Source organism: Ursus maritimus, unplaced genomic scaffold (genome assembly GCF_017311325.1).
Source record: "Ursus maritimus isolate PB19 unplaced genomic scaffold, ASM1731132v1 scaffold_33, whole genome shotgun sequence".
Classification (NCBI taxonomy): Eukaryota; Metazoa; Chordata; class Mammalia; order Carnivora; family Ursidae; genus Ursus; species Ursus maritimus.
In genome coordinates, this window is record NW_024425897.1 from 13210343 (window position 1) to 13234256 (window position 23914).

A 23914-nucleotide genomic window follows, 5' to 3' on the forward strand; every position below is an offset into this window, starting at 1 on the left:
CACTGGAAGCGCAAGATGGCGACGGCGGCCGCAACATCGGCTTCGGAAGCGGAGGCTGAGCCCAAGGCCGGGCCCACGGCTGAGGGCGAGGAGGATGACGTTAAGACTGCTAGGACGAGGAGGAAGGTGTTGTCGCGGGCCGTGGCCTCTGCGACGTACAAGGCCGTGGGGCCGGGGTGGGACCAGCCGGAGGAAGGTGTGAGTGAGAGCGATGGGGACGAGGAGTACGCCATGGCTTCCTCCGCGGAGAGCTCCCCCGGGGAATACGAATGGGAGTATGACGAAGAGGAGGAGAAGAATCAGCTGGAAATCGAGCGGCTGGAGGAGCAGGTGCGTCCGGGGCTGGGCGGCGGGCTCCTTCCCTCAGGTTCCCAGTCCCCGGCCCTTCTCCCGGGTCTCCGGCGGTAATAAAGCCGCCAAGGCCGCAAAACCGCTATTAATCACCACGGCTCCCGTCATTTCAGCGTTTACTGCTTGCCTGGTGCTTTGCAAGCGTTATCCCATTGAACGCTCGCAGCGAGCTAGTGAAGGAAGTAGTGTATTCCCCGTTTTATGAGAGGAAATTGGGGCTCCTCGTGGAGGGAATTCTCTAGCTGAAGATTACACTTCTGCAAGTGGCGAGCCAGGCCTTAAACTTTGAAACGACTCCAGAGCTCCCGCTCTTAACCACACCGTTAAACTGTGGACAACAATAGCAATAAAATTGTACTCATAAGAGAGTGGTTTTTTTTTCTTTTTCGTTTTCTTCTTTTTTTCAGTAGCAGTGCCCGCAATGATGAACTACGGTGCGATAGACAAAGCAGTGATAGACAAAGCAGTGACCGTGACGACGATGATAGAAATGGGACGGTAGAAATTTCAGCGTCTGGAGGCTAAGACCCCAGTTGTAGCTAGTCCGTGCTTGTGTGAGCTTAGGCAAATTTCTTAACCTCCCTGAGCCTCCATTTTCTCACCTGTAAATTGGGAGCCACAATTTCTGCATCATGTAGTTGTCGTAACGTTAATTAATAGCCCAGTGCCTCGCACCTCGTGGTACCGTGATCTCTAATTTGTAACTCCTGTGTAATCCAGGGTCTCAGCAGGAAATAGGTGGTACATTCATATTAGGATAATTTGAGAGAAGGTCAATAAAGGGCCTACTGTGTTTATTAAAGTGTGATCAGAACGATCAGGATTGGAGGTGCAGTACCTCAGGGCTAGTGACAGCAGGACCTTGTGTCCACCTTTAGGCCTGAAGAGATGAGGGGAGAAAACCGACCAGTTTTCTTAATAGTTGTGTGGAGAGGGCACCTGAGAGCAGGTGAGACCTTTAGTCAGGGGATGCAGCCCCACCCCATCTTCCCATCAGGGATTGGGGTTGGGGAAGAATACTGTGACCTCTCTTCCTCTCTCCAAACATCTGCTGGTGCCTTTTGCTGGGCAAACCCTGCTGGAAGCAAGAGAGCTAGAGACCCCATGGATGTGGTCCACACAGGAGGGCACAGGACAGGGAGGAGAGGGGGAAGTAGAATTGGAGGGCAGGGCACCTGGGTGGCTCAGTCGGTCAAGGGTCTGCTTTCTGCTCAGGTCATGATCCCCGGGTGCTGGGATTGAGCCCCGAGTTGGGCTCCCTGCTCAGCGGGGAGCCTGCCTCTCCCTCTGCCCCTCCCCTCTACTCCTGTGTGCACGTGTGCACATGCGCACGCTCTCTCTCTCTTTTGCAAAAATAAATAAAATCTTTAAATAAAGGATTGGAAGGGCACACAGAAATTGAGCATTAGTAATGAGGACACAGGCTCAGAACAGATGATGAAATGATTGCTCAGAGTCACTCACGAGGGGAATTGAATTTATCAGGGTTGTCTGTGGACCAGAAGACACACTGATATGAAATCACTCAGCGATGTGAAGTTGTTAACCTACATTACTCAACCTTGCTGGGTGTGAGATTCCTTATAATGTCCTCTTTGGCAGTGATATTTTCGTTGTGAAATAGTGATGATATCCATCGGTATCGTTTGTTTTCATTTGTCATCATATTTGAATGTCAAAGGAGCCTAGTTGGAATAGGCAAGTGGTTCCCTATTCTGCTTTTTAGAAATAAGTACGCCGGTGTTCACTCCATCTTTTATTCATTCAGAAAATGCCGTGTAATATAGGGTGCCAGGCTATGTCCCTGTCCCGATGGAAATCTGTGCTTCCGACTTCTAGCCTTCCTTGGGCTTTTCCTCGAGCCATTTCATTAGCCCACTCTTCTGTGAGGCAGGGGAAAACAGGATTACCTGTTTGAGCTGTAGGGCAGACTTGGAAGCAGAAAGATTAAGTTCTTGGTGAGGGTAACCAGCTAGTGAGAGAGCAGGATGGGTCAGTGCAGAGGTCTCCTGGCTACTGGTGTCCTGCCCTACCTCAGGTCACAGAAGGTGGGATGGAATTCAGACCGTGACCACACTGTGATGTGAACTGAAGAGCCTCTGGCTTTATCAGGCTCTTTATCATGGGGTCTAGAGACTGATTTTTCCAATTTTTCCAAATCTCCCTCCCGCCTCATCCTGATAGCCTCTAGCTCCTGCCGTAACTTGTGGAGTGTAATGATGGATAACTTCTAGACAGGCCTGTGAAAAACTCCACCTTTTCATATTTACACATTCCAGTTCTCTGAGCATATTTTGTGGAAGCTTGAAGTTAGTTGTGGTATCTGTCCATGTCCCAAAGCAAAGATTTCCCGTTAACTGTGTTTGTGTCCTGAAACTAAGTTATTCCAGCTCTCTGAGCCTACGGTGTCCTAGGTGGTGGAAACACGGGTTGTAACGGTGCCTCCCTCACAGGGCTGTTGTGGAGCTTAAGTGACCGGCTGCTTACAAAGCCCCTGGCAACTTTGACACATAGTCGGTGCTGTGCCACGGCCTGCTCTGTTCTTTCCCCACCCTCCCATGATTGCAATGGTTGTGTCTTTTGGACCAGGCCTCTTGCTGTTTCTCTGCCACTGCTCTGGGTCCAGGTTGTGCTGTTAGGGAGTCAGGAAATCAAAACATTTTATGCATGGGCTAAGCCACCTCTTTCTTTAAATCATCCTTTGTTGCTAATGATGTTCTGAGACCAGAATAGACCAGTATACGTGCTCACTTGTCGGTGCTAAGTGAACTCTGTGGAAGGTCTCTTAAGTGCGTCTCAGTATGCATTTAATACACATACTTTCGGAGCACCTCTTCTTGTATAGTGTCTTTATTATTTGGGCCTAGAAATCAGAAATTTGGACCAAAAGCCATCCTGGGAGGCAGTTTCTTTACTTCCTTGACTTTTATACCTTTTTTTTCCCGACCTACACATGGCGTTCATATAAGGGGCGCTTGTATAGACATTAGTCACACTAACAGGACTGTCCCCCCTTTCATGTTCCAAAACCACATTCAGACCCAGGTGAGTTGAGAGCAGCGGGTGACAGGGAGAGCCTTTGCCTCTTGTTTAACGAGGAAAGTACATTTTGGGCAAACCGCACTTCTCTCGTGAGTGTTCCTTTGGTGCTCACTTGACAGTCGGTTTTGAAACATCAGTGCGTCCTGACAGCCCACTGGAGAAGCAGAGATTTACTCCAGCTCCTTCCTGGTACAAATGAGGAAACTGAGAACCAGGGGAGATTAGAGCACTTGTGTCCTGACCTAGTCCAGTCCTTTTTCAACCCATCATGTAATCATGGGATGGACTCAGCTTGTTAAATTTTACATATCAAGAGCAGGAGAACATTGCTGAAAGTCTTTAAGATTTTTAAAAAAAATTATAGGTCAGACTCTTACTGTTTCTGAGTCTTTGTTGTCTTTTTGCATGTAATTCGATATATACAAAGCAGTTCACATCTGTAAATTGCGAACTGTGGTGATCAAATAAACACTACTTACCCCACCACTTGGTCTAAGAGTCTGAGCTTGATCAGTACTGTTGCTTGCACTTAATCGGCTTTTCCCCTATTCCATGGCCCTGCCTCCCCTCCTAAAACCCAGGTAACTACTTCCTTGAACTGGTGTGCTTCCTTCTCTTATAAAATATGTATAGTTTTATCACCTACATATGCATCCCTAAGTAATGCTCACTTTTGCTAATTTTTGAGCTTTTGGAAAGTGTATCATGCTACATGTAATCTTTTGGGCCTGCTTTCCACTCAGCAGTGTTTCTGGGATTCATCCGTGTTGCTTGTAGCTGCAGTTCGTTCATTTTGCCTACTGTGTATTTAGTATGTCATTGGGTGGATGTCCCACCATTTATCAGTTCTTCTGGCATTTGGATTGCTCACAGTTTATTTTTATTTTATTTAATTTTTTATGGTCCTGTTACCAACAAGCTACAAGGAACATTGTTACTGTTGAATTGTGCTATTATTCAACACGTATAAGGATTTCTATGAGTAAGTGTTTTTCAGACTGGGGTCATGGTCCTGGGTCATGAATTTTATTAGACGCAACCACTGCCAGTCTTGTCGTATGTTTTCTGTCTGCGTGGGTCTGTTTCTGGGCATTCTCTTTTGATCTGTTGGTCAGTTTGTCAATCCTGTGTCAATTCCACGGATTAACTCATTGTTACTGAGACTTGCTACCTGGTGAGACAGGTCCTCCTCGTATTTTAATGCAGTAGCTAGTGTCTAGATTATTGAGTACATTGTCAGAGTGTTAGTTGAATGAAGGAGAAGGAAGTACTTAGTGCTGAGACGTTGTGGCAGATGTTGAAAGAGGTGACACTAGTGTTTGTGTGCAGACTTAGGGGAACCCTATACCCCAACTCATATGAAAGCTTTTTGAAAAAATGAAACTTTTCATTTTGAGATAGTTGTAGATTTCCCTGCAGTTGTGAGAAATTCTGCAGAGATCCTGTGTACCCTTTACTGGTTTCTCCCAACGGTAACCTTGGTAAAACTGTAGTATAATACCACCACCCAGATGTTGACATTGGTACAGTCAACACACGGTTCTGTCACCACAAGGGTCCTTCCTGTTGTCTTTTTACAGCTACAGTTCCTGACCTCTGGCAACCACTAATCTGTTCTCCATTTCTATAATTTAGTCATCTCAAGAATGTTATGTAAATGGAACCATATAGTATGTAATCTTTCTGGATTAGCTTTTCTTATTCAGCATAATTCCCTTAAGATTCATCTCACTTGTGGGGCACCTGGGTGGCTTAGTTGGTTAAGCATCTGCCTGTGGCTCAGGGGTCTGTGGATCCTGGGGTCTTGGGATCCAGCCCCACGTCGGGTGCTCTGCTCAGTGGAGAACCTGCTTCTCCCTCTCCCCCTGCTTGTGCTCCCTCCCTTTCTCTCTCTCTCTCTCTCTCACTCTCTGCTAAATAAGTAAATAAAATCTTAAAAAAGATTCGTCTAAGTTGGGTACATGTTGTTCATTTCCTCTTTGTGGCTGAATAGTATTCCACGGTGTGCGTGCCCCACGCTTACTTAAACCGTTCACCATCAGAGGACTTCTGGGTTGTTTCCAGTTTTGGCTCTTAGGAATAAAGCTGTTACGAACATTCACAAAGAGATTTTGTGGGAGCATAGGTTTTATTTCTCTGGAAAAATACCCAAGGGTGCACTTGCTGGGTGATGTGGTAATTGTGTGTTGAACTTTATAAGAAACAGCCCCGCTGTTTTCCAGAGCTGCCATACACATTTTACATTCCTATCAGCAATGTATGAGTGAGCCAGTTGGGTTTTTTCCCTCCATCTTCCCCAGCATTTGGTGTTGTCACTATTTTTTATTTTAGTCATTCTGTTAGGTGTGTAATGATACCTCATTGTGGTTTTAATTTGCGTTTCCCTGAGGGTTAATGATGTTGACTACTATTCATGTGCCTTATTTGCTGTCTGTGTGCCCTCTTTGCATATACCTGTTGGTTCATGTCTTTGACCCATTTTTTAATTGGATTCTTTGTTTTTTACTGTTGAGTTTGGAGTTGTATCTTTTAGATACCAGTCCTTTGCTGGGTATGTGGTTTGTAACTTTTGTTTGCATCCGCAGTAAGATAGTTCATAGACCAAAAAGTTTAAATTTTGATAAGGCCCTAACTGGTCTAGAGTTTTGTTGTTGTTGTTGTTTTTTTAAAGATTTTATTTATTTATTTGACAGAGAGCCAGCCAGCGAGAGAGGCAACACAAGCAGGGGGAGTGGGAGAGGAAGAAGCAGGCTCCCAGCGGAGGAGCCTGATGTGGGGCTCGATCCCAGGACGCTGGGATCACGCCCTGAGCCGAAGGCAGACACTTAACGACTGAGCCACCCAGGCGCCCCTGGTCTAGAGTTTTTTTTTTTTTTTAATTTTATTTATTTATTCGACAGAGAGAGAGACAACCAGCGAGAGAGGGAACACAAGCAGGGGGAGTGGGAGAGGAAGAAGCAGGCTCCCAGCGGAGGAGCCTGATGTGGGGCTTGATCCCAGGACGCCGGGATCACGCTTAACGACTGCGCCACCCAGGCGCCCCTGGTCTAGAGTTTTTATCATGAATGGGTGTTGGATTTTGTCAGTGCGTTTTCTGTGTCGATGGGTATCATTTGTGTTTAGCCTGTTGATCTAGTGGATTACAGTGATTGGTCTTCAGAGACTGAGCTGCGAACTCGCCTTATGTACCTAGGACAAATTCCACTTAGTCAGGGCGCATGATTCTTTTCATACGTTGAATTTAGTTCTGTAAGTTTTCCTCTCCATACTGTGTTAGCTGTATCCTTATTTTGGCTTGCTGTATTTTCATTTAGTTCTACATATTTTTAAGTTTTCCTTGAGACTTTCTCTTTGACCCATGGATTATTTAGAAGTATATCACATTAAACATTAATTTCCAAATGTTTAAAGATTTCCCTACCATTACTGATTGCTAATTTAATTCTGTTGTGATCAGAAAACATACTCTGTATGATTTCACTTTTTAAAAAATTTATCAGAGTTCGTCTTACAGCCCATGATCTGGTCTCAGTAAATCTTCCATGGGCTCTTGAGGAAAAGAAAGATGTATTTTGTTATTATCGGATGGAATGTTCTATATATGTTAATTAGATCTTGTTGGTTGTTGATGCTGAATTTCTTCTGTATCCTTGTGCTAATTCGTCTAGTAGTTCTTTTAGTTGGTGAAGTGGAGGATATTGAAGTCCCCACTGTAAGTGTGTGTGTCCCTTTGTTTTAGCTGGAACAGTTTTGCTTAATCTATTTCGAGGGTCTGTTGTTTGTTGCATACACATTTAGGATTGCTTTGTCTTCCTGGTGGGTTGATCCTTTGATCATTTTGTAATGCCCCTTTTTATCCTTGGTAGTTATATTTTCTCTGAAGTCTGCTTTATGTGATATTAATATAGCCACTTCTTTTTTTGGACTAATGTTTACGTGGTATATCTTTTTTTATCCATTTATTTTCAGCCTTCCTGTGTCCTTGAATTTGAAGTGAGTTTCTTGTAATCAGCATATGGTTGGGTTGTGTTTTTATCCACTCTGCCATTCCCTGCCTTTTAATTAGTATATTTTTTAAAGATTTATTTATTTTATAGAGAGAGTGCATGAGGGGAGGGGCAGAGGGAGAGGGAGAGGGAGAGAAACCGACCCCCCCCCTTAGCACAGAGCCCCCCTTAGCTCAATCCCATGACCCCAAGATCATGACCTGAGTTGAAATTAAAAGTCAGTTGCTTAACCGACTGAGCCACCCGTGCGCCCCCTAATTGGTATATTGAGACCATAAACATTTAAAAGATTGATAGATAGATAGATAGATCTATTTATCAGAGAGAAAGAGAGCGAGGGCACGCACAAGCAGGGGTAGTGGCAGGCAGAGAGAGAAGCAGACTCCACACTGAGCAAGGAGCCCAAGGTGGAACTCGATCCCAAGACCCTGGGATCATGACCTGAGCCGTAGGTAGATGCTTAACCGACTGAGCCACCCAGGTGTCCCAAGAGCATAAACATTAAAGATAATTATTGCAATGTTAGGTCTAAAGCCTGACATTTTATTTTCTGTTTGTTTCCTCTGTTTCTTGTTCTTCTGTTTCTCTTTTGTTGCCTTCCAGTGAGTGACTTGAACATTTTTAGGATTCTATCTTGATTTATTTATAGTGATTTTTAGTGTATGCTTTGTGTAGTTTCTTAGTGGTTGCCTTGGGAATAGTGTATTTGACTTACATGGTGTCTGTGTTCCACTGCCGAGTGAAGCGAGGGAATCATCCTTCCGTTCAGGTCACTTTAGCATCCCCACTTTTAAATATCATCGTTTTGAGTATCAGGTGGTCTCAGAATTTTTGTGTCGGCTATCCCATACAGCTTAGAAGAGTCATGAGAAGGGTCATCCAGGATACCTGTCTGTATTTCATGCTCTTTCAGTTCTTCCTGCCTTCCTGATGCCACAAGATTTCTTTTATCATTTCCTTCCTCTTCCTTTCGCTACCTTTTAGAAAAGTCCACTAGTGACAGATTCTTTTAGTTTTCTGTCGTCTCAGATGTCTGATAGCTTTTTAAGCAGTTATTTTAATTTGTTTTAACTTTTAGTTTGAAAAGTTTCAAATATAAAAATAAATATGTATCTGTCACTCAGCTTCAACAGGCGCTGCCATTTCTTGTTTCTCCCAGCAGGGGTTTTCGCTTTTGTTGTTTTGTTTGTTTAGTAAAAGAGGAGAGCTTTCACCTTCACAGCTGGCAGGTGCTAAAAGCACATTATTCATCACGTTTTAAAATCCTCACAAGAACCTTACGGACCAGAGACCGTAGTGGTATCCCCATTTTACAGATGAGGAAATGGAGGCTTAGCAAAGTTAATGACTTGCCTAAGGTCACGCTTGGTGTTGATTTGTTTCATCAGAATGGTTCCTGTATTTCAGAGAACAACCCAACTGCATTCTGTTAGGGACTGGAACAGAATGGAGGCTCTGTGCGTTTATTAGAGAAAGCCTCGTTCATTGATTTTTCTTCCTCTTCCCCGGGGGTAAATGTTGCATTGCTGTCTCAGTGGCTCTCCCAGATAGCACATCTGTTTTGTTTGTAGCAGAGACATGCGTTGTCACCAGTGGTGAAAAATGCTAAGTTATTTTGATGGTGGCATTTTAAATTTCACCTTGTGTCCTTTTCCTCTTAGCTATCTATCAACGTCTATGACTACAACTGCCATGTGGACCTGATTCGGCTGCTCCGGCTGGAAGGGGAGCTTACCAAAGTGCGGGTGGCTCGCCAGAAGATGAGTGAGATCTTTCCTTTGACTGAAGGTAACGTGTCAGCAGTCGGGCTGCTTTTATAAACACCGAGAACTGAAGGGTATACATTCTGTTTTCACTGAAACTGGGACGTGTTCCTTACAGAAATTTGGAACATATAAATACAGTGGAAAGAAGAAAATCCATCATCCGGTGTCAGTGAATTCTAGTTTTTCATCTTCTGGTTTTTTGCAAAACAGTCGTGATGGTGTAATACTGGCTCATATTTTGGATCCTGATTTTTTTTTACCCTACATGATTAAACTTTTCTCGTGTCTAAATTCCCATTCCAGTGTTTATGTATTTAATCCTTTTTCTCAGTACCAGGTAATTGTATTGTAATTAAACTTTTATGAACAATTTTTAATGTAAATGTTTCATACCTTGTTTGTTACACAGTAGTTGGGCATTTAGATTATTTATACTTATTTGAAACATTATTACGCTGTGCATCTTGTAGACCAGTCTTCGTGAATGTTTGTAATTGATCCTTTAGGGAGGAGTGGAGAACACTGGTCCCAGATCCAAAAGCATAACTTCTGAGTATAGAAGCTGAAATCAGATTTTCTAGATTTGTTCCTGACTACACATCTTAACTAGCTGTGTGACCTTAAGCGAATTATGTAAACATTGTAAGACTCAGTTTTCCCAGCAGTAAAATGGGGCTAGCAGTAGTTTCTACCTTATAGTACATGGATCAGATGAGGTATTCTGTGTACAACATGGAATAAATGCCCTAACATGTCGTAAATGCTTAGATAGATGCCATCATTATTCATTATTGTGACTATCATCTACAGGAATTTTAGAAAGATTGAATGAGAAATACATATATGTAAGTACTTAGCAAAAGTATAAAATGCCCAACAGGTGTAGGATACTATGATTTTAATTATTTGATCTTATTTGGAAGCATAAACCTTCTATGTGCTCGGTGCCAGTTTTAAGAATTGAATTTCTGTGAACCGTGGCAGGCTGTGTAAGGTGGGTGAAACGTTTGTGTGCTCGTGACTCGTGGTGAAGTCCCTGCTTTCATCCTGCCCTTTGGTGAAGGAGATGGTGATGCAGAGGTGCTGTTGTCTTGCAGAGCTCTGGCTGGAGTGGCTGCATGACGAGATCAGCATGGCTCTGGATGGCCTGGACAGAGAGCACGTGTACGACCTCTTTGAGAAAGCCGTGAAGGATTATATTTGTAAGTTCCCTATTCGCTTTTTGGGGTGTCTGCGGATGCATCTGTCTCTGCTGCCCTGGGTTGCATTGTGAGGTGTCGCTCCTCAGGAAAGAGAGGGTTAGTCCAGCAATTCGAAAGGTTTGAGTTTACTTATTATTCTCATTGTGGTTTTCTTTTCTTTTTCTTTCTTTCTTTCCTTCTTTCTTTCTTTCTTTCTTTGTTTCTTTCTTTCTTTCTCTCTCTCTCTCTCTCTTTCTTTCTTTCAAGATTTTTTAAAAATTTATTTGTCAGAGAGAGCACGAGAGCACACAAGCAGGGAGACCGGCAGGCAGAGGGAGAAGCAGACTCCCCGCCGAGCAAGGAGCATGATGTGGGGGCTCGATCCCTGGGTCCTGGGATCATGACCTGAGCTGAAGGCAGATGCTTAACCGACTGAGCCACCCAGGTGTCCCTGTCTGTGGTTTTCATTTGAGGATATCTGATTTTAAAATACAGTTAGAAATGTTTGTAGTATGGGAGTGAATATATTCACACCCAGCATTTTTTTGGCAGGGAGAACTTAACATGGTATTTTCAGACAACTAAAGGTTGCCTTTTACACGTTGAATGGGTTTTTAGAAGTTTTGGACAGAATGCTTTTTTTTTTTCTTTTTTAATTAAAAAGCTTTTAAAAACTTTATTTTAAAGTAATTATAGATTTACAGGAAAATAGTACAGAGAGGTCCTATACTTACTTCATCTTGCTTTCCCCAATATCTTGTAACTACTGTACAAAATCAAAACCAGGGAATTGATCTTAGTACAAGGTGCGTGTGTACTTCTGTGACATTTTATCCCACGTGTAGATTTTAGTAACCACCGCTGTAATCGAGATACAGAACCCTCCATCACCACAGAGGTCTGCGTTGTCTGATCGCCTTGATGTTTTGCCAGTGCAAGTGGAGTGTAGACACCTTCTCTCCTTTTAAGTTTCTTTACCCTCCCTTGTTGGTAGTATAATTCTCTAAATATTATCTTTATCAGAGAATGCTATGGACAACATGTTTTTTAAAAATATTTTTAGAAATTTCCCCTTTAAAGATGTTACTTATTTGAGAGAGAGTGCGCTTGCAAGTGGGGGTTTAGGGGCAGGGTGGAGCAGAGGGAGAGGGACAAGCAGACTCTGTGCTGAGCACGGAGCCTGACCCTGAGATCATGACCTGAGCCGATATCTAGAGTTGGACGCCTGACCGACGGAGCCACTCAGGTGCCCCGCCCCCCAATATTTCCTTCTTTTAAATTAAACATCCTTCCATACCTGGTTTTCCCCGCTTTCTCCTCGTGACAAGCACTGGTGCTTGAAGATAGACTGCCCCGACAAAGAGAATTTTTCATGTGCCTTTACCAGCCAAAAGAATTGATCAATTTTTAGTTTTTATAATCCGAATATGGAAAATTACAGGTGTTTTGTGAATATGAAATTACACCATATGTGCTTTTAGTATTCTTGTGTCTCTGCTCCTATCTGCCCATGTGGCTTCTTAGAATCTTTTGACGGTTCCACGGGTATGACACTGCCACGTTTTCTGATGATCCTATCACCCCCTTGTGAAAGTCTCAGAGTCGTCATTAACAGCACCTCCCAGACTGTAGTGTTTTTCGGTCTTTGATGGTTTGCAGTCACCCTGCTGTTGGGCCTCCACTGTCAGTGCTGAGGTCAGTGTGCCTGCCTCTTCCCCGACTTCTTCAGGGCTGCTGGGGGTCGGAAGCCAGATAACCGTGCTTCTTAGAATAGGTCTCTTAAAGTAGTTTTGAATGGGGGCCCATGGGGTTCTTGCGTTAGTGTCAGGAGCTGTGGAGCGTGGAAATTGTGTCCCGTGTTTTGTGAATGTTCGGAAGCCACTTTGGCCTGCTTCTTAGTTTTTAATTATGTTTTGCACCTTTGAAGATGCTAAGTGTAGACCTTTCTTTCTGCGCATGCGCTCAGTGATTTCAAACTGCCTGGGAGGTGTTCAGTGCACCAGTGATAGATATGCCTGTGGTTTTTCGGAGGAGGCCTCGTGCAGGGGCTTCAGGCCCGCTTTGGAACGTGGCATCTAGTGCCACGTTGTTTGCCTCTCGTAGTCATTGTGGACTCTGCACCCGTGGGTTTTCTGAGTTTAAAATACTGTTCATAATATTTACCTCATTCTAGGTTATTTAGATGTTGGGAGGAGCTGTGAGGTGACCCATTGAAAGTTACCTTCTCTTCAGAGGAGGGGCTGTTTTCATAGGCGATCTGTAAATGTGACTTATCATCTCCGAGGGCTTCAGCTCCAAGAGCTAGATAGCTCTTTTCCTTTTTCTTTTCTTTTTTTTTTTTAAGATTTTTTTTTTTTTTTTTTTTTTTTTAAGCTGGGGCACCTGGGTTGGCTCAGTCAGTTAAGCGTCTGCCTTCAGCTCAGGTCATAATCCCAGGGTCCTGGGATCGAGCTCCGCAGTGAGCCTGCTTCTCCCTCCTCACTGCTCCTGCTCTCTCTCTCTTGCTCGCGCGCGCTCTCTCTCGCTCTCTCAAATAAATAAAATCTTAAAAAAAAAAAAAAGATTTTTAAGTAATCTCCACACCCAGCATGGGGCTTGAACTCACAACCCTGAGATCAAGAGTTGCATGTTCTACCAGTTGAGCCAGCTGGGCACCCCTCTGTTCTGCATCCCATATGGCAGCTCTGTACTGGTGAGCTAAAACAGAGTAGCCAACAGACTTTAGCAAAGTTCTCAGAAATAAACCTTGTTTCAAAGAAAAAGCAAGCAGGGAAACATATAGTAATTGTCAAATCGGTGTCTTTATCTTCTAAGTATTTTTATTTTACAAGGTTAATGGATAGGCCTGTGAGATTATTTTCAGATGTTTGAATAGGCAAAACATGTGCAGTGGGAACCACTGCATTCCTAAAGATTTTAATTCATTAGTCTGCCCTTAAAGCTGCAGGGGTGAATAGATAAAGTCTAAGAAGAAAGTGACAAAAAACAGGGCAACTGGGTCTTTTTTGTTGTTGCTGTTTAAACATCATTGCAAAGAGAGACTTAAAATATAGACTTCTGGTTACGGGATTGGTGGTTTTAATTTGCTCTGTGACTTTGACCAGAGGCTTAAAAAGGTTCAAAAGTTAAAAAATTCTAGGCTTTGAAATCTTTCCTGAAAATTGACTCAGATTAGTAACTGTTTTCATTGAGTTTTTTTTTTTATTGAATTTTCATTGAATTCTTTCCATTTTAATAAATAGGCTTTATAATCATGAGTGTATTACATATTACCTGCTGGCATATTCTGTTTATGCAGTAAAATCTCAATAATTATAACCTAGTAGGGACGTGGTTTAAGATACACTTTCCCTTCCAGCTGCAGTACTAGGAATATATATACATTGGGATGCTTGTTGATATGCCCTTGCCTTTTTGCATGAATGGGTACTGTTTTGGTGAGCATATTTCTTTTGTGATGTACTGGAAAGTTTTGATCGTTGGGTATTTCATATCCTGAATTAATGAGCACTTTTCCTTCTTAGGTCCTAACATCTGGCTAGAGTATGGCCAGTACTCAGTCGGTGGAATTGGTCAGAAAGGTGGCCTTGAGAAAGTCCGTTCTGTGTTTGAAAGGGCGCTCTCGTCAGTTGGCTTACATATGACCAAAGGACTCGCCATCTGGGAGGCTTACCGGGAGTTCGAAAGTGCGATTGTGGAAGCTGCCCGGGTGAGTGGCCCGGTCTCTGTGACCGGTGCTTGCCTTTGCATAGTTGGGGCTGTCTTTGTAAGTGGCCGTGGAAGAACACAGTCAACAAAATGGTCCTCGCCAGTCCCTTAGTGGGTAGGCAGTAAAGTAAAATCAGTAGTCTTTGTGGAACAGCAAGATTGATTTTTTTGATTAAAAAGCAGATGACCCTGTAGTTCTGATATTTAAAAATACTATTTCAGTTATTGGTTCCAGGTGAATATACAAGAATAAGTATGTCATTCAAAAAAAAATATATGTTTATCAGTCATGTCCAATAATAACTGCAAGAGATAAGAGATTTGACCCCATCATAATTGGATTTTTTTAAACTCTGATTCAAGGATTTTGCAGTCCCCTCCCAGTGTCCCCTCTCCCATGTTTGTGTGTGTGCGCAGAGTTACCATCAGTACCTAGTGGAGCCCTCTAGTAGATGGTTGTTATTAAAGTAGCCCAGTCCCTTGTGGATTACATCCCTGTTGAAAAGTCCGCAGTGGTGCCTTCAGCTTAGCCTCACAGAGGCGTCGGGGCTAACTCCTCTGGCTGACATTTGTCGCCCTCTAGCATCAGACATAACCCTGCTCCCGTTGACAGTTGTGCACTTGCTGGCTACTGTACTTACACTGTTCCTTCACCTGGGAGACCGTTTCCTCCTCTTTCTACATCGGGAGAGCCTGCAGATTCATCCCACATGCCAGCTCCTCCAGGAGTCTTTCCTGATTTCCTCCCTTCATAACAAAACTCAGCCTTAAAAACCAGCTGAAAGCAAGCCACAGTACTTTGCAAGTTGTGATACTTTCTTTCCTGATGTTTATATTCTGCTTCATTGCAGTCATTCGTGTGTGTATAGTCAATATATACATTTCTTAAATTGCTTCTTGCTTTTCACCCCATCATAAATACTTAGTAGCAGAGACGTTAATTTTTGTGCCTCTTGCAGCATTTGACACAATACCTCATGTATCAGAGGGTCGTATATATATATTTTTAGTTTGAACTGAAAAGCTTGTTGAAATATTTTTTGAAGTAGGAAGGACCGCAAAGTTTGTCATTTACTACAGATTTGCTTCTTTAGCCCATAGCTGGCTTCCTTTCCCCTTTTGACCGGGAACAAACCTTTGATTCACAGCTGGAGAAGGTCCACAGTCTCTTCCGGCGACAGCTGGCGATCCCACTCTATGGTAAGAGAAACTGACCTGCCAACAGCCAGCTCTCCATGGTTTTTAAAGTGCTTTGGGGTATGTCCTGTCGTTAGGTCTTTCCCAGCATCCTGTGAGGCAGATGTTGCTGGCGTTCTTACTGCCACTGGGCATTGTCACTGTGGACGAGGCCCTTGGTAAAAACGTACCTTGAATTGTTAATGCTCAAGAGGATTGAGGGTCAGCCAGCAGGACTAGAAGCCGGACTTCCTGACTCTCCGTGTCGTCTATGAAGACGCTGTTGGAGAGGTGGAGTTACTATAAGGAATAGGGAAACTGACCCCCTATATTTTTTTGGGAAACTTTATTGAGTAAGAGTTCCATCGTGAGCATTTTCTCTTTAGCAGTAACCTCTTCCGTATCAGAATGGGGATTTTCCACGGGCTCTTACCATTCTTTTGCGGGGGGTGATTTGGTTCAGGGACACTGTCGATCGGAAGTGTTCACGTCTGAACTTCTTGGGCTTTTGGTAAGGACATTTCTCTTTGGGGGAATCTGCTTTGTTAAGCCAAGCCTCTGAAGCTCTGGAGCTTGAGCCTGAGCAGCACCTGGAGGACTTTTCTGGGCGCGGAAAGAGTTTGGTGCTGCTGTCTTGTTTGTTCTCTAGGCGTGGTTACACACTGTATGTCCTTGGCACCTCTGGACAGCTGCTTGAGCCCAGACATAATTTCTCTTTCTACTTCGTGGTTTATTTAAATTCGATTTAACAAATTATAAAGTGGCTTTCCAGTTGAATCCTTGGGCGACACGCAGAAAAGGCTAGAACCGAGCGGCCTGCAGGTTTCATCTCATGTACCAACGTGATGTGGCCTAGTACAGTGAGTAGAGCGTGTACTTGAGCCAGCCTGCCTGGTTCAAGGCCTTGCTCTACTGTGAACTACAGACGACTACAAAATAGGGGTCCTGATAGAACCTACTCGTAGAGTTGGGAGGATCGAATGAGTTAGTGGATGGAAAGTGTTAGAACATAGGAAGCACTAGGTAAGTGTTGCTATTATTTAACTGATTGATTAATTGGTAGGGCTTCTGGGGGAATTGCTTTGAGACAGAATCTAAGGTCAAGTCTGGGCCCAGTAGAAGATTCAAGCATAAGAGTTGCCCTGGTCACTAATGCGGGAGGGGCTAGCATCATCCGAGTCTCATGGTTTAATCTCTGGGTTGATAAAACTCAATGGCAAGACCTACGGGGCTGAATCCATCTTTCAATAGATATGGAGGCCACGTTTGCAGAGTATGAAGAGTGGTCAGAAGACCCAATACCAGAGTCCGTAATTCAGAACTATAACAAAGCACTCCAGCAGTTGGAGAGATACAAACCCTATGAAGAAGCACTGGTAAGTGTTGGCCTCTTTACAGTAACCTTCTCGCTGCAAATTTTTCCCTAATCAATAGTTGCATCTTTAAAATTTGTTTTGTTGTGAAATCTGTAGAGTATATAAATGTGTGCGTACAGTTTACATACTAATAATAAAGTGAACGTCCATGTACCCACCACCCAGGTTAAGAAATAGAACATTGCCAGTACCTTAGAAGTCTCCTATGTGCCCCTCTCCGATTGCCTCCTCTTCCCTCTCCCGAGAGGTAATCACTTTCCTGACTTTTGTGATAATCGTTCCCTTGCTTTTCTTTATAGTTTTACAATCTATGAACATACCCTTGATTAATATATTGTTTAATTTTGCTTGTCTTTGAGCTTTAATATAATGGAATCATGCTGTGTATTTCAGTGAACATGTTTTCAGGTCGTAGTCATGTTGAGAAGTATAGTCTGTCTGTTCCACGGTTGCGAAGTTATATGTGTATGCCACAGTTTATAGATCTACGTTCCGAGCTGGGTCGTTTTCCAATTTGTTGCTAGGAGCAGCGGCATGTTTCTGGCCATGATTGTGCGTGTCTCTTGGTGCACATATATGAAAAGGGGTTCTCCAGAGTGTATCCCTAGGAGGAATTGCTGGATCGTAGGATCGTGCTGAACTGTTTTTTTTTTTTTTTTTTTTTTTTTTTAAAGATTTTATTTATTTATTTGACAGAGATAGAGATGGAGACAGCCAGCGAGAGAGGGAACACAAGCAGGGGGAGTGGGAGAGGAAGAAGCAGGCTCATAGCAGAGGAGCCTGATGTGGGGCTCGATCCCAGAACGCTGGGATCACGCCCTGAGCCAAAGGCAGACGCTTAACCACTGTGCCACCCAGGCGCCCCATGAACTGTTTTCTGTGCTATCAGTCGACACTCCTGCCTGGGAGTTCTCCCTGAACTGAGGGTTCTCCTTGGTCTCACCAGCCTTCAATACGGACATAAGTTTGCGCCACTCTCACGGATTTGAAGTTGTAGTTTTAATCTGCATTTCCTTGATGACTAACAAAGTTGAGAGTTTTTTCACATCTGTTGGCCATTCAGATTTCCTTTTTTGTGAGGTGCTGGTTGAAGTCTTTGTCTCATTTTTCTTTCATCTGTATTTTTTTCTAATTAATTCATAGGAATCCTGGATCTTTATCCTTATTTGGTTGTATGTATTGCATATAAGCTTCCCCCAGGTTTGTGGTTCGTCTTCTTATGACATCTTTTGATGAGCAGTTCTCAGTTTTACTCTAATTGGATTTATCATTCTTTCTCTTACGGTTGCTGCTTTTGTTATACTCAAGAAATCTCTCCACGTTCCAAACTCATGAGTATTCTTAGCTCTGTTTTCTTCTTAAAGTTTATAGCTGTGTATTTCATGTTTAGATCTTCATATGGAATTGATTTTTGTGTATGGCGTGGGGTGGGGTTCAGTTTCATTTTCCATATGAGAACCAATTGTTCCAGCCTGATTCTGATAATTCCATCCTCCCCTCATTGATGTGCCGGCCCACATCTGTCATAGATTAGCTGTCTGTTGGGGTGTGGATTTATTTCTGGGCTTTCTATTCTGCCCCACTGGCTTATATTACACTGTCCTAATAATGATAGTTCCGTAAGTTTTGCTCTTAGGTAACATGAATCCCATCCATGTTGTTCCTCTTCAAGAGTGTCTTCTCTTTTTTTTAATTCTTCAGACTTGGATTTGGAATCAGCTTTTCAGATTTGATTTAAAAACCTGTTGAATTTTGTATTGAAATTGCATTGATCAATTTGGGGAAGAAGATACATCTTACAAATATTGAGTTTTCCAATCTATGAACGTGGCATAGGCCTTTGCTATTTAGGCGTTATCTTTCTGTAAAGTTTTAATTTCATCTGGTCCCTTGAACACATTTTTTAGATCTATTTCTAATTTATTTTTGATCCTATTGAAAATGCCACCTTTTTAAAAGATTTGCTTTTCTAATTGTCCTTGGTATATAAATTGTAATTTTTTTTTTTAAAGATTTTATTTATTTATTTGACGGAGAGAGAGACAGCCAGCGAGAGAGGGAACACAGGCAGGGGGAGTGGGAGAGGAAGAAGCAGGCTCCTAGCAGAGGAGCCTGATGTGGGGCTCGATCCCAGAACGCTGGGATCACGCCCTGAGCCGAAGGCAGACGCTTAACTGCTGTGCCACCCAGGCACCCCTGTAATTTGTTTTTTATACTAATTTTTTTGTCTATTGAACTTTCTAAATTCTTATTAATGATCAATAGATTCTTTTGGATTTTCCATGTTGACCGTACTATTTGTTTTTTAACCATAATATTGTTTGTAAGTGGCGTTTTTCTACCTGTCTTGGTCATAGAATACTTTCAGCTTCGTTTACCAAGCCTCCGACTCACGCTCATGTTTTCTTGCCCTTCTTGTCTTTCTGTCTGACCGGGAAGGCAGCATCGTTAAGTCAGTCTTGCACTATACAACCCCGGCTTGCTTCGATTCACCACAGGCGTTCCCACTTCCTTTGCTCTTCTTTCCCTGCATCCCAGAGCTTTCATTTGGAATCATTTTTATTTTGCTTCAGGTACACCCTTTAGAGTCTCCTGCACTGGATATTTGCTGGTAACAGATTTTTCTCGGTTTTAATTCGAAAAGGTCTTCACTTTGCTCTTCTTAAAAAGTTCATGTCTCAGGATGTAGAATGCTAGATTAACGGTTATGTCTCCTGTCTTTCTGGCTTCTAGTGTTGCTCGTGAGATGTCAGCTTCTTTGATGGCAATCCTTGTTTTCTCCCTGGCCCATTTTAAAATCTCATTGGTTTTGTTTGATGTCCCATAATTTCCATACAGCAGGTCCAGGTGCGGGTATCTTTTGTATTTATCTTTTTCACAGTTGGTTGGGCTTCTTGGCTCTGTTTTTGGTAACTTGTGGTATAGTAAGACAGCGACTTTGAGAGCCAGGCTGTCTGAAGTTTGCATGTTAACTCTGCCAGCTACTAGTTCTCTGACTTTGAGCTTGTCCTTAGCCGCCGTGTCTATCAGTCACCTCGAATGTAAGATGGGATAATAATGATGCCTCACTGGGAAGACCAGATCCTTACTATATCTTACACCAGCAGAAGCTTAACCTTCACCTAGACTTTGTCCTTAGTATTTCTTGTGTCTTTGCCAGTTTGCTGACGGTCTTCAAGATGGTTTTCATATTGAATCCAGCAGTTTAAGTTGTGTTCAGTGGCTGTCTGGGTAACCAGTTTGTCATTGTAACTAGAAACTGAGCCTAAGACATCATCTTTCTACTCGGAGCGTGTGTGCTCTCCTGCTGGCCTGCCTGTGCCCCTCGCCCTTTTTCACACGTAAATGATTGGTATGTAGTTGTTTTTCTCCAAGCTTCATTAATGAAATCCTCAGCTGGTTCGTTTAAGTACGACCATTAGTGCAGTGTGGCTGAAGAGGAAAGTTGAGTAGGGATTTTGTCTGAAAAGAATTTTGATTGTAGGTCTTTGGATCAGTAAACATTCAGCCTAGCCTCTTTCATGTTCTGCATGTGCCTGTACGCTGGCAGGAGCTGACACTTGGAATGAGAAGCCTTGGAATGGAGGCAGCGAATCACTCCATTGTGGTTGCATTCACTGCACTCAGTAGGCTGAGAAAGTGACTTCTGTTTTGGAGGAATGGCTGGCCATGGTCACTGGCAAAGGTGTTTCTCTGTCATTCAGTTTCTGATGGATGCCCCCATCAGAAACCCCCTGTGGCCTAGGGGTGGGTTTGGAAAAGGGTTTATGGAGCCTTTGTAACTGTTGCCATGGAGAGGCACTGTGGACTCTTACTCTACCTGTCATGTTGTAGACCCCGGCATGCCAGAGCTTCTGAGAGAGGGGACTGGGGATTCTTACTGACGTAGCCAGTCTTGCCAGAATTTAATATGAAGATATGTTGTGCTTCCTAACAGTGTCGAGTAGCTCATTTCAGTCTCATTGTGCTTCCCCTTTGCCTTAGTTGCAAGCAGAGGCGCCCAGGCTGGCTGAATATCAAGCGTACATCGATTTTGAGATGAAAGTTGGTGACCCTGCTCGCGTGCAGTTGATCTTTGAGCGCGCGCTGGTCGAGAACTGCCTCGTCCCAGACCTGTGGATCCGCTACAGTCAGTACCTAGTAAGACCGCTTGATTGTTCTCACTTTTCTCCTTTTTACCGATTGAGACCCTGTTCAGAGAAAATCAGCAAGAGTGCCAGGACTTAGTTGTGGACTGTCTCTGCTTCCTCATTTTCCCTCATCCTCCTTTCCCCTCTGCCAGCTCACTCAGGGAATTCTTCGGGTGTTTCAAGTCATTTCAGACTGATCGCTAACTGTAAAAAAATTTGCTGTCTTCTTATTGAGGACCTTATGACAGATTAATTTTTTTTCTTGCAAGTTTTCATTATGGGAAAAAACTTAAGCACTAGAACATAATTAGTAAGGTGAAACCTTGTGGGCCCATCAGCCAGCTCCAACAGTTAATTCACGGCACTAGTCTAGTTTCGTGTATATCCTTAACTTCCTTCTTCCATGTGATTTTGAAGCAGATCCAGAAATCACATTTCATTGGTAAATATTTCAGTACATCTATATATAAAAGATTTGAATCAGGATCCAGCCTAGGTCCATCCGTTAGGATCGGCCGATGTCTCTTAAGGCTGTTTTCATCTATAGGTTCCCCTTTCTACCTCTCTTCTTCTACCCCAGCTCCCCCTTGCAATTTTTTTGTTGAAGAAACCAGTCACAAGAGGCATTTCTAAGGAAATTTCTTTTGTCAGCTGGCTGTGCTGGAAATGTTTCGTTGATGGTGAAGTCCGTAACGGCAGCATTTTCTCTCCTAACTCTGGACTTCTTTATCGTAGGATCGGCAGCTGAAAGTAAAGGATTTGGTTTTATCTGTACATAATCGAGCTGTTAGAAACTGCCCGTGGACAGTTGCCCTATGGAGTCGTTACCTCTTGGCCATGGAAAGACATGGAGTTGACCATCGAGCGATTTCTGGTACAAATGTTTTTATGGGAAGACTCTTAAGCTTTCTGTCCCAGGCCAGAAACCTAATGCTGTGACAATCATTAAATCAGCCTTCCCCTGGGTGTTAACTTCTGGACATTGGGTGTTAGTGACAGAAAAGGCCCTAAGTGGGAGATAAACTGGTTGTAAGATTTTAATGTGCTAACATTCATTGTGATTTTCCAGGAAGTTGGTGTCTTTTCTCCAAACTTACTTGACCTGGAATTCTTTTAGTGCAGGGCATCTTGTGGAACATGCCCTTTCTAGAACAATTTGTGCAAATTCCGGAGGCGCTTTTTTTTTTTAAACATTTCACTCTAGCTCATTTCACTTTGTTGCCTCCTGTCATTATTATTAAGTCATATAGTATTGGATAGTCAGTAGAGGTTTTTATAACAATCTTGATAATTTATATTACCTTCCTTTTGAATTGGTAACAAAATCCTGGCTTGTTCTTCAATTCCAGGGACCTTCGAGAAAGCTTTGAGTGCTGGCTTCATTCAGGCCACTGATTATGTGGAGATTTGGCAGGCGTACCTTGATTACCTGAGGAGAAGGGTTGATTTCAAACAAGGTATTTAAATTCACGTGTCAAATTCAGTTCTGAATTTTTTCCGGACATGTCTTCTGGTGAGATGTCCCAGTTGCCCAAATACATCATGGTTAGGCAAATGATGTAGACCTGTCATTGGCAACTGTTTTCCCCCAGAAGTTTTTGCTACTTACATCCTTAAGTCCTGCTGTGAATTATAAGGGAAAAGACTTAGGGTCTCCTGCCAGCACTGTCCATAATGTGCTGTTTGTTCCGGTGTCTTTTTCCCCAACTATGTGATGAGGGCAGGACTGGCAATTTAATTTCTGTGTCCCCAGCATGATGCCAGGTGCCTAATAGGCTCCCAGGAGTTTCACTGTAGGATTAAAAAAAAAAAAAAAAAAGACAAACCCAGTGTGCAGTTTCATGAAGCCAGACTTCTCTTGCAACTTCCAACAGACTCCAGTAAAGAGCTGGAAGAGCTGAGGTCCGCATTCACCCGCGCCTTGGAGTATCTGAAGCAGGAGGTCGAGGAGCGTAAGTGTGGCTCCACCCACTGCTTGATGCAGTTGTCTTTCCTCTTCTTGGTGGATGTGCCTTCTCAGTCAGAGGCTGTTTGTCTCTAAACTCTTTTAATTTTGACTAATTCTGTTCTTACAGGTTTCAATGAGAGTGGAGACCCAAGCTGCATGATCATGCAGAACTGGGCTAGGATCGAGGTAAGTGTTTTTGACAGATGTGTCAGTGACATCCACCTTTGAAGGACATGTGGCTGATGTTGAGTCAGAATCCTAGGTGATGGTCTGGACTCTGTAAGGATTTGTGCTCTATAGCTTGGTGCCCATTCATCTGTATCTTAGAGAAAACACTAGCACTCAGGTCAGAAGTTAGGCAGCAAACGTCGGAATGCCAGGCCTTCACTTACGGACTTCTGCCCCCTCCCCTTGGTGCCTGGTTCGTGAGAGTATCCCGGGTATGTACTGTCTGCCAGGCATTTTACTGTGTGCTGGGGAAATGGGGTAGACCTGCTCCGTGCCCCCAAGTCTTTGATCTCCTGTGGGAGACAGAAATTTGACAAATAATTAGAGGGTGTAATGAATTGAATATTATTCTTGGACCAAGGACCCCAAGTGAGTAAGGTATGGAACCTGTCCTTGATCAGGTCACAGAATTGTGAAATTCTAATCCTGTTTTATTTTCTGAGGGAGAGTCAGGTCAAAGAACCAGTATCTGTCAGGTCCAGAGAGTTTCACTTGCCCAGGTCCCTTAAATGGCAGAGCTGGGACCTACTCCTAGATCAGTCTGTCTTTTCTCCACATTGCCTCTCAGATGAAGCGCTTGTAGTTAAGCTTGATAAAAATAAAAAACAAGCGACTAGCCAGTTCTGTTGTAAGTACGTGTGGGCTCCTGCTCTTTGCTCTCAAATAGCATAGGCAGACAGCTTGAGGCTTGTCAGAAAGCCTGAAGTGGTTGAGCTGGGCCTGTCGCCGTGGAGGGTGGCAGGGGAATGTCCAGGGAGTTACGGAACACGGATCAGGAATTGGGGGGGGGGGTTAAGGCATGTATGTTTGAAGTATGTTTTATAACGGGTGCCAGTGTCCTAAGGTTTGAGTCTTTCCTAACGATGCCTGTTAATGCATTTTAGGCTCGAATGTGCAATAATATGCAGAAAGCTCGGGAGCTCTGGGACAGCATCATGACCAAAGGGAACGCCAAATATGCCAACATGTGGCTCGAGTATTACAATCTGGAAAGGTAACCG

General features: G+C 43.4%; 1 protein-coding gene and 1 long non-coding RNA gene across 4 annotated transcripts in view; one reads left to right on the plus strand and one right to left on the minus strand.

The window, feature by feature from the left end:
- SART3 (spliceosome associated factor 3, U4/U6 recycling protein) overlaps positions 1-23914 on the plus strand; it is a 37503-nt gene continuing 13589 nt past the window's right edge. For 2 of the 3 annotated variants that reach the window (XR_005831701.1, XM_040619826.1), the window contains exons 1-12: positions 1-330; positions 9062-9188; positions 10264-10368; positions 13872-14056; positions 15150-15255; positions 16483-16607; positions 20592-20747; positions 21473-21611; positions 22087-22194; positions 22612-22689; positions 22813-22871; positions 23798-23907. Coding sequence is in view for 2 of the 3 variants with exons in the window: in XM_040619826.1 (XP_040475760.1) it covers positions 16-330; positions 9062-9188; positions 10264-10368; positions 13872-14056; positions 15150-15255; positions 16483-16607; positions 20592-20747; positions 21473-21611; positions 22087-22194; positions 22612-22689; positions 22813-22871; positions 23798-23907 (1613 nt within the window). In the remaining variant the exon portion in view is untranslated. The remainder of the gene's footprint in view (positions 331-9061; positions 9189-10263; positions 10369-13871; positions 14057-15149; positions 15256-16482; positions 16608-20591; positions 20748-21472; positions 21612-22086; positions 22195-22611; positions 22690-22812; positions 22872-23797; positions 23908-23914) is intronic. The other variant, XM_008707699.2, reaches the window with a different exon arrangement.
- LOC121099977 lies at positions 21361-22167 on the minus strand. The gene is made up of 2 exons (XR_005831703.1): positions 22039-22167; positions 21361-21481 (listed from the first exon to the last, which is right to left on the minus strand). It is a non-coding gene; the product is annotated as an uncharacterized LOC121099977 (long non-coding RNA).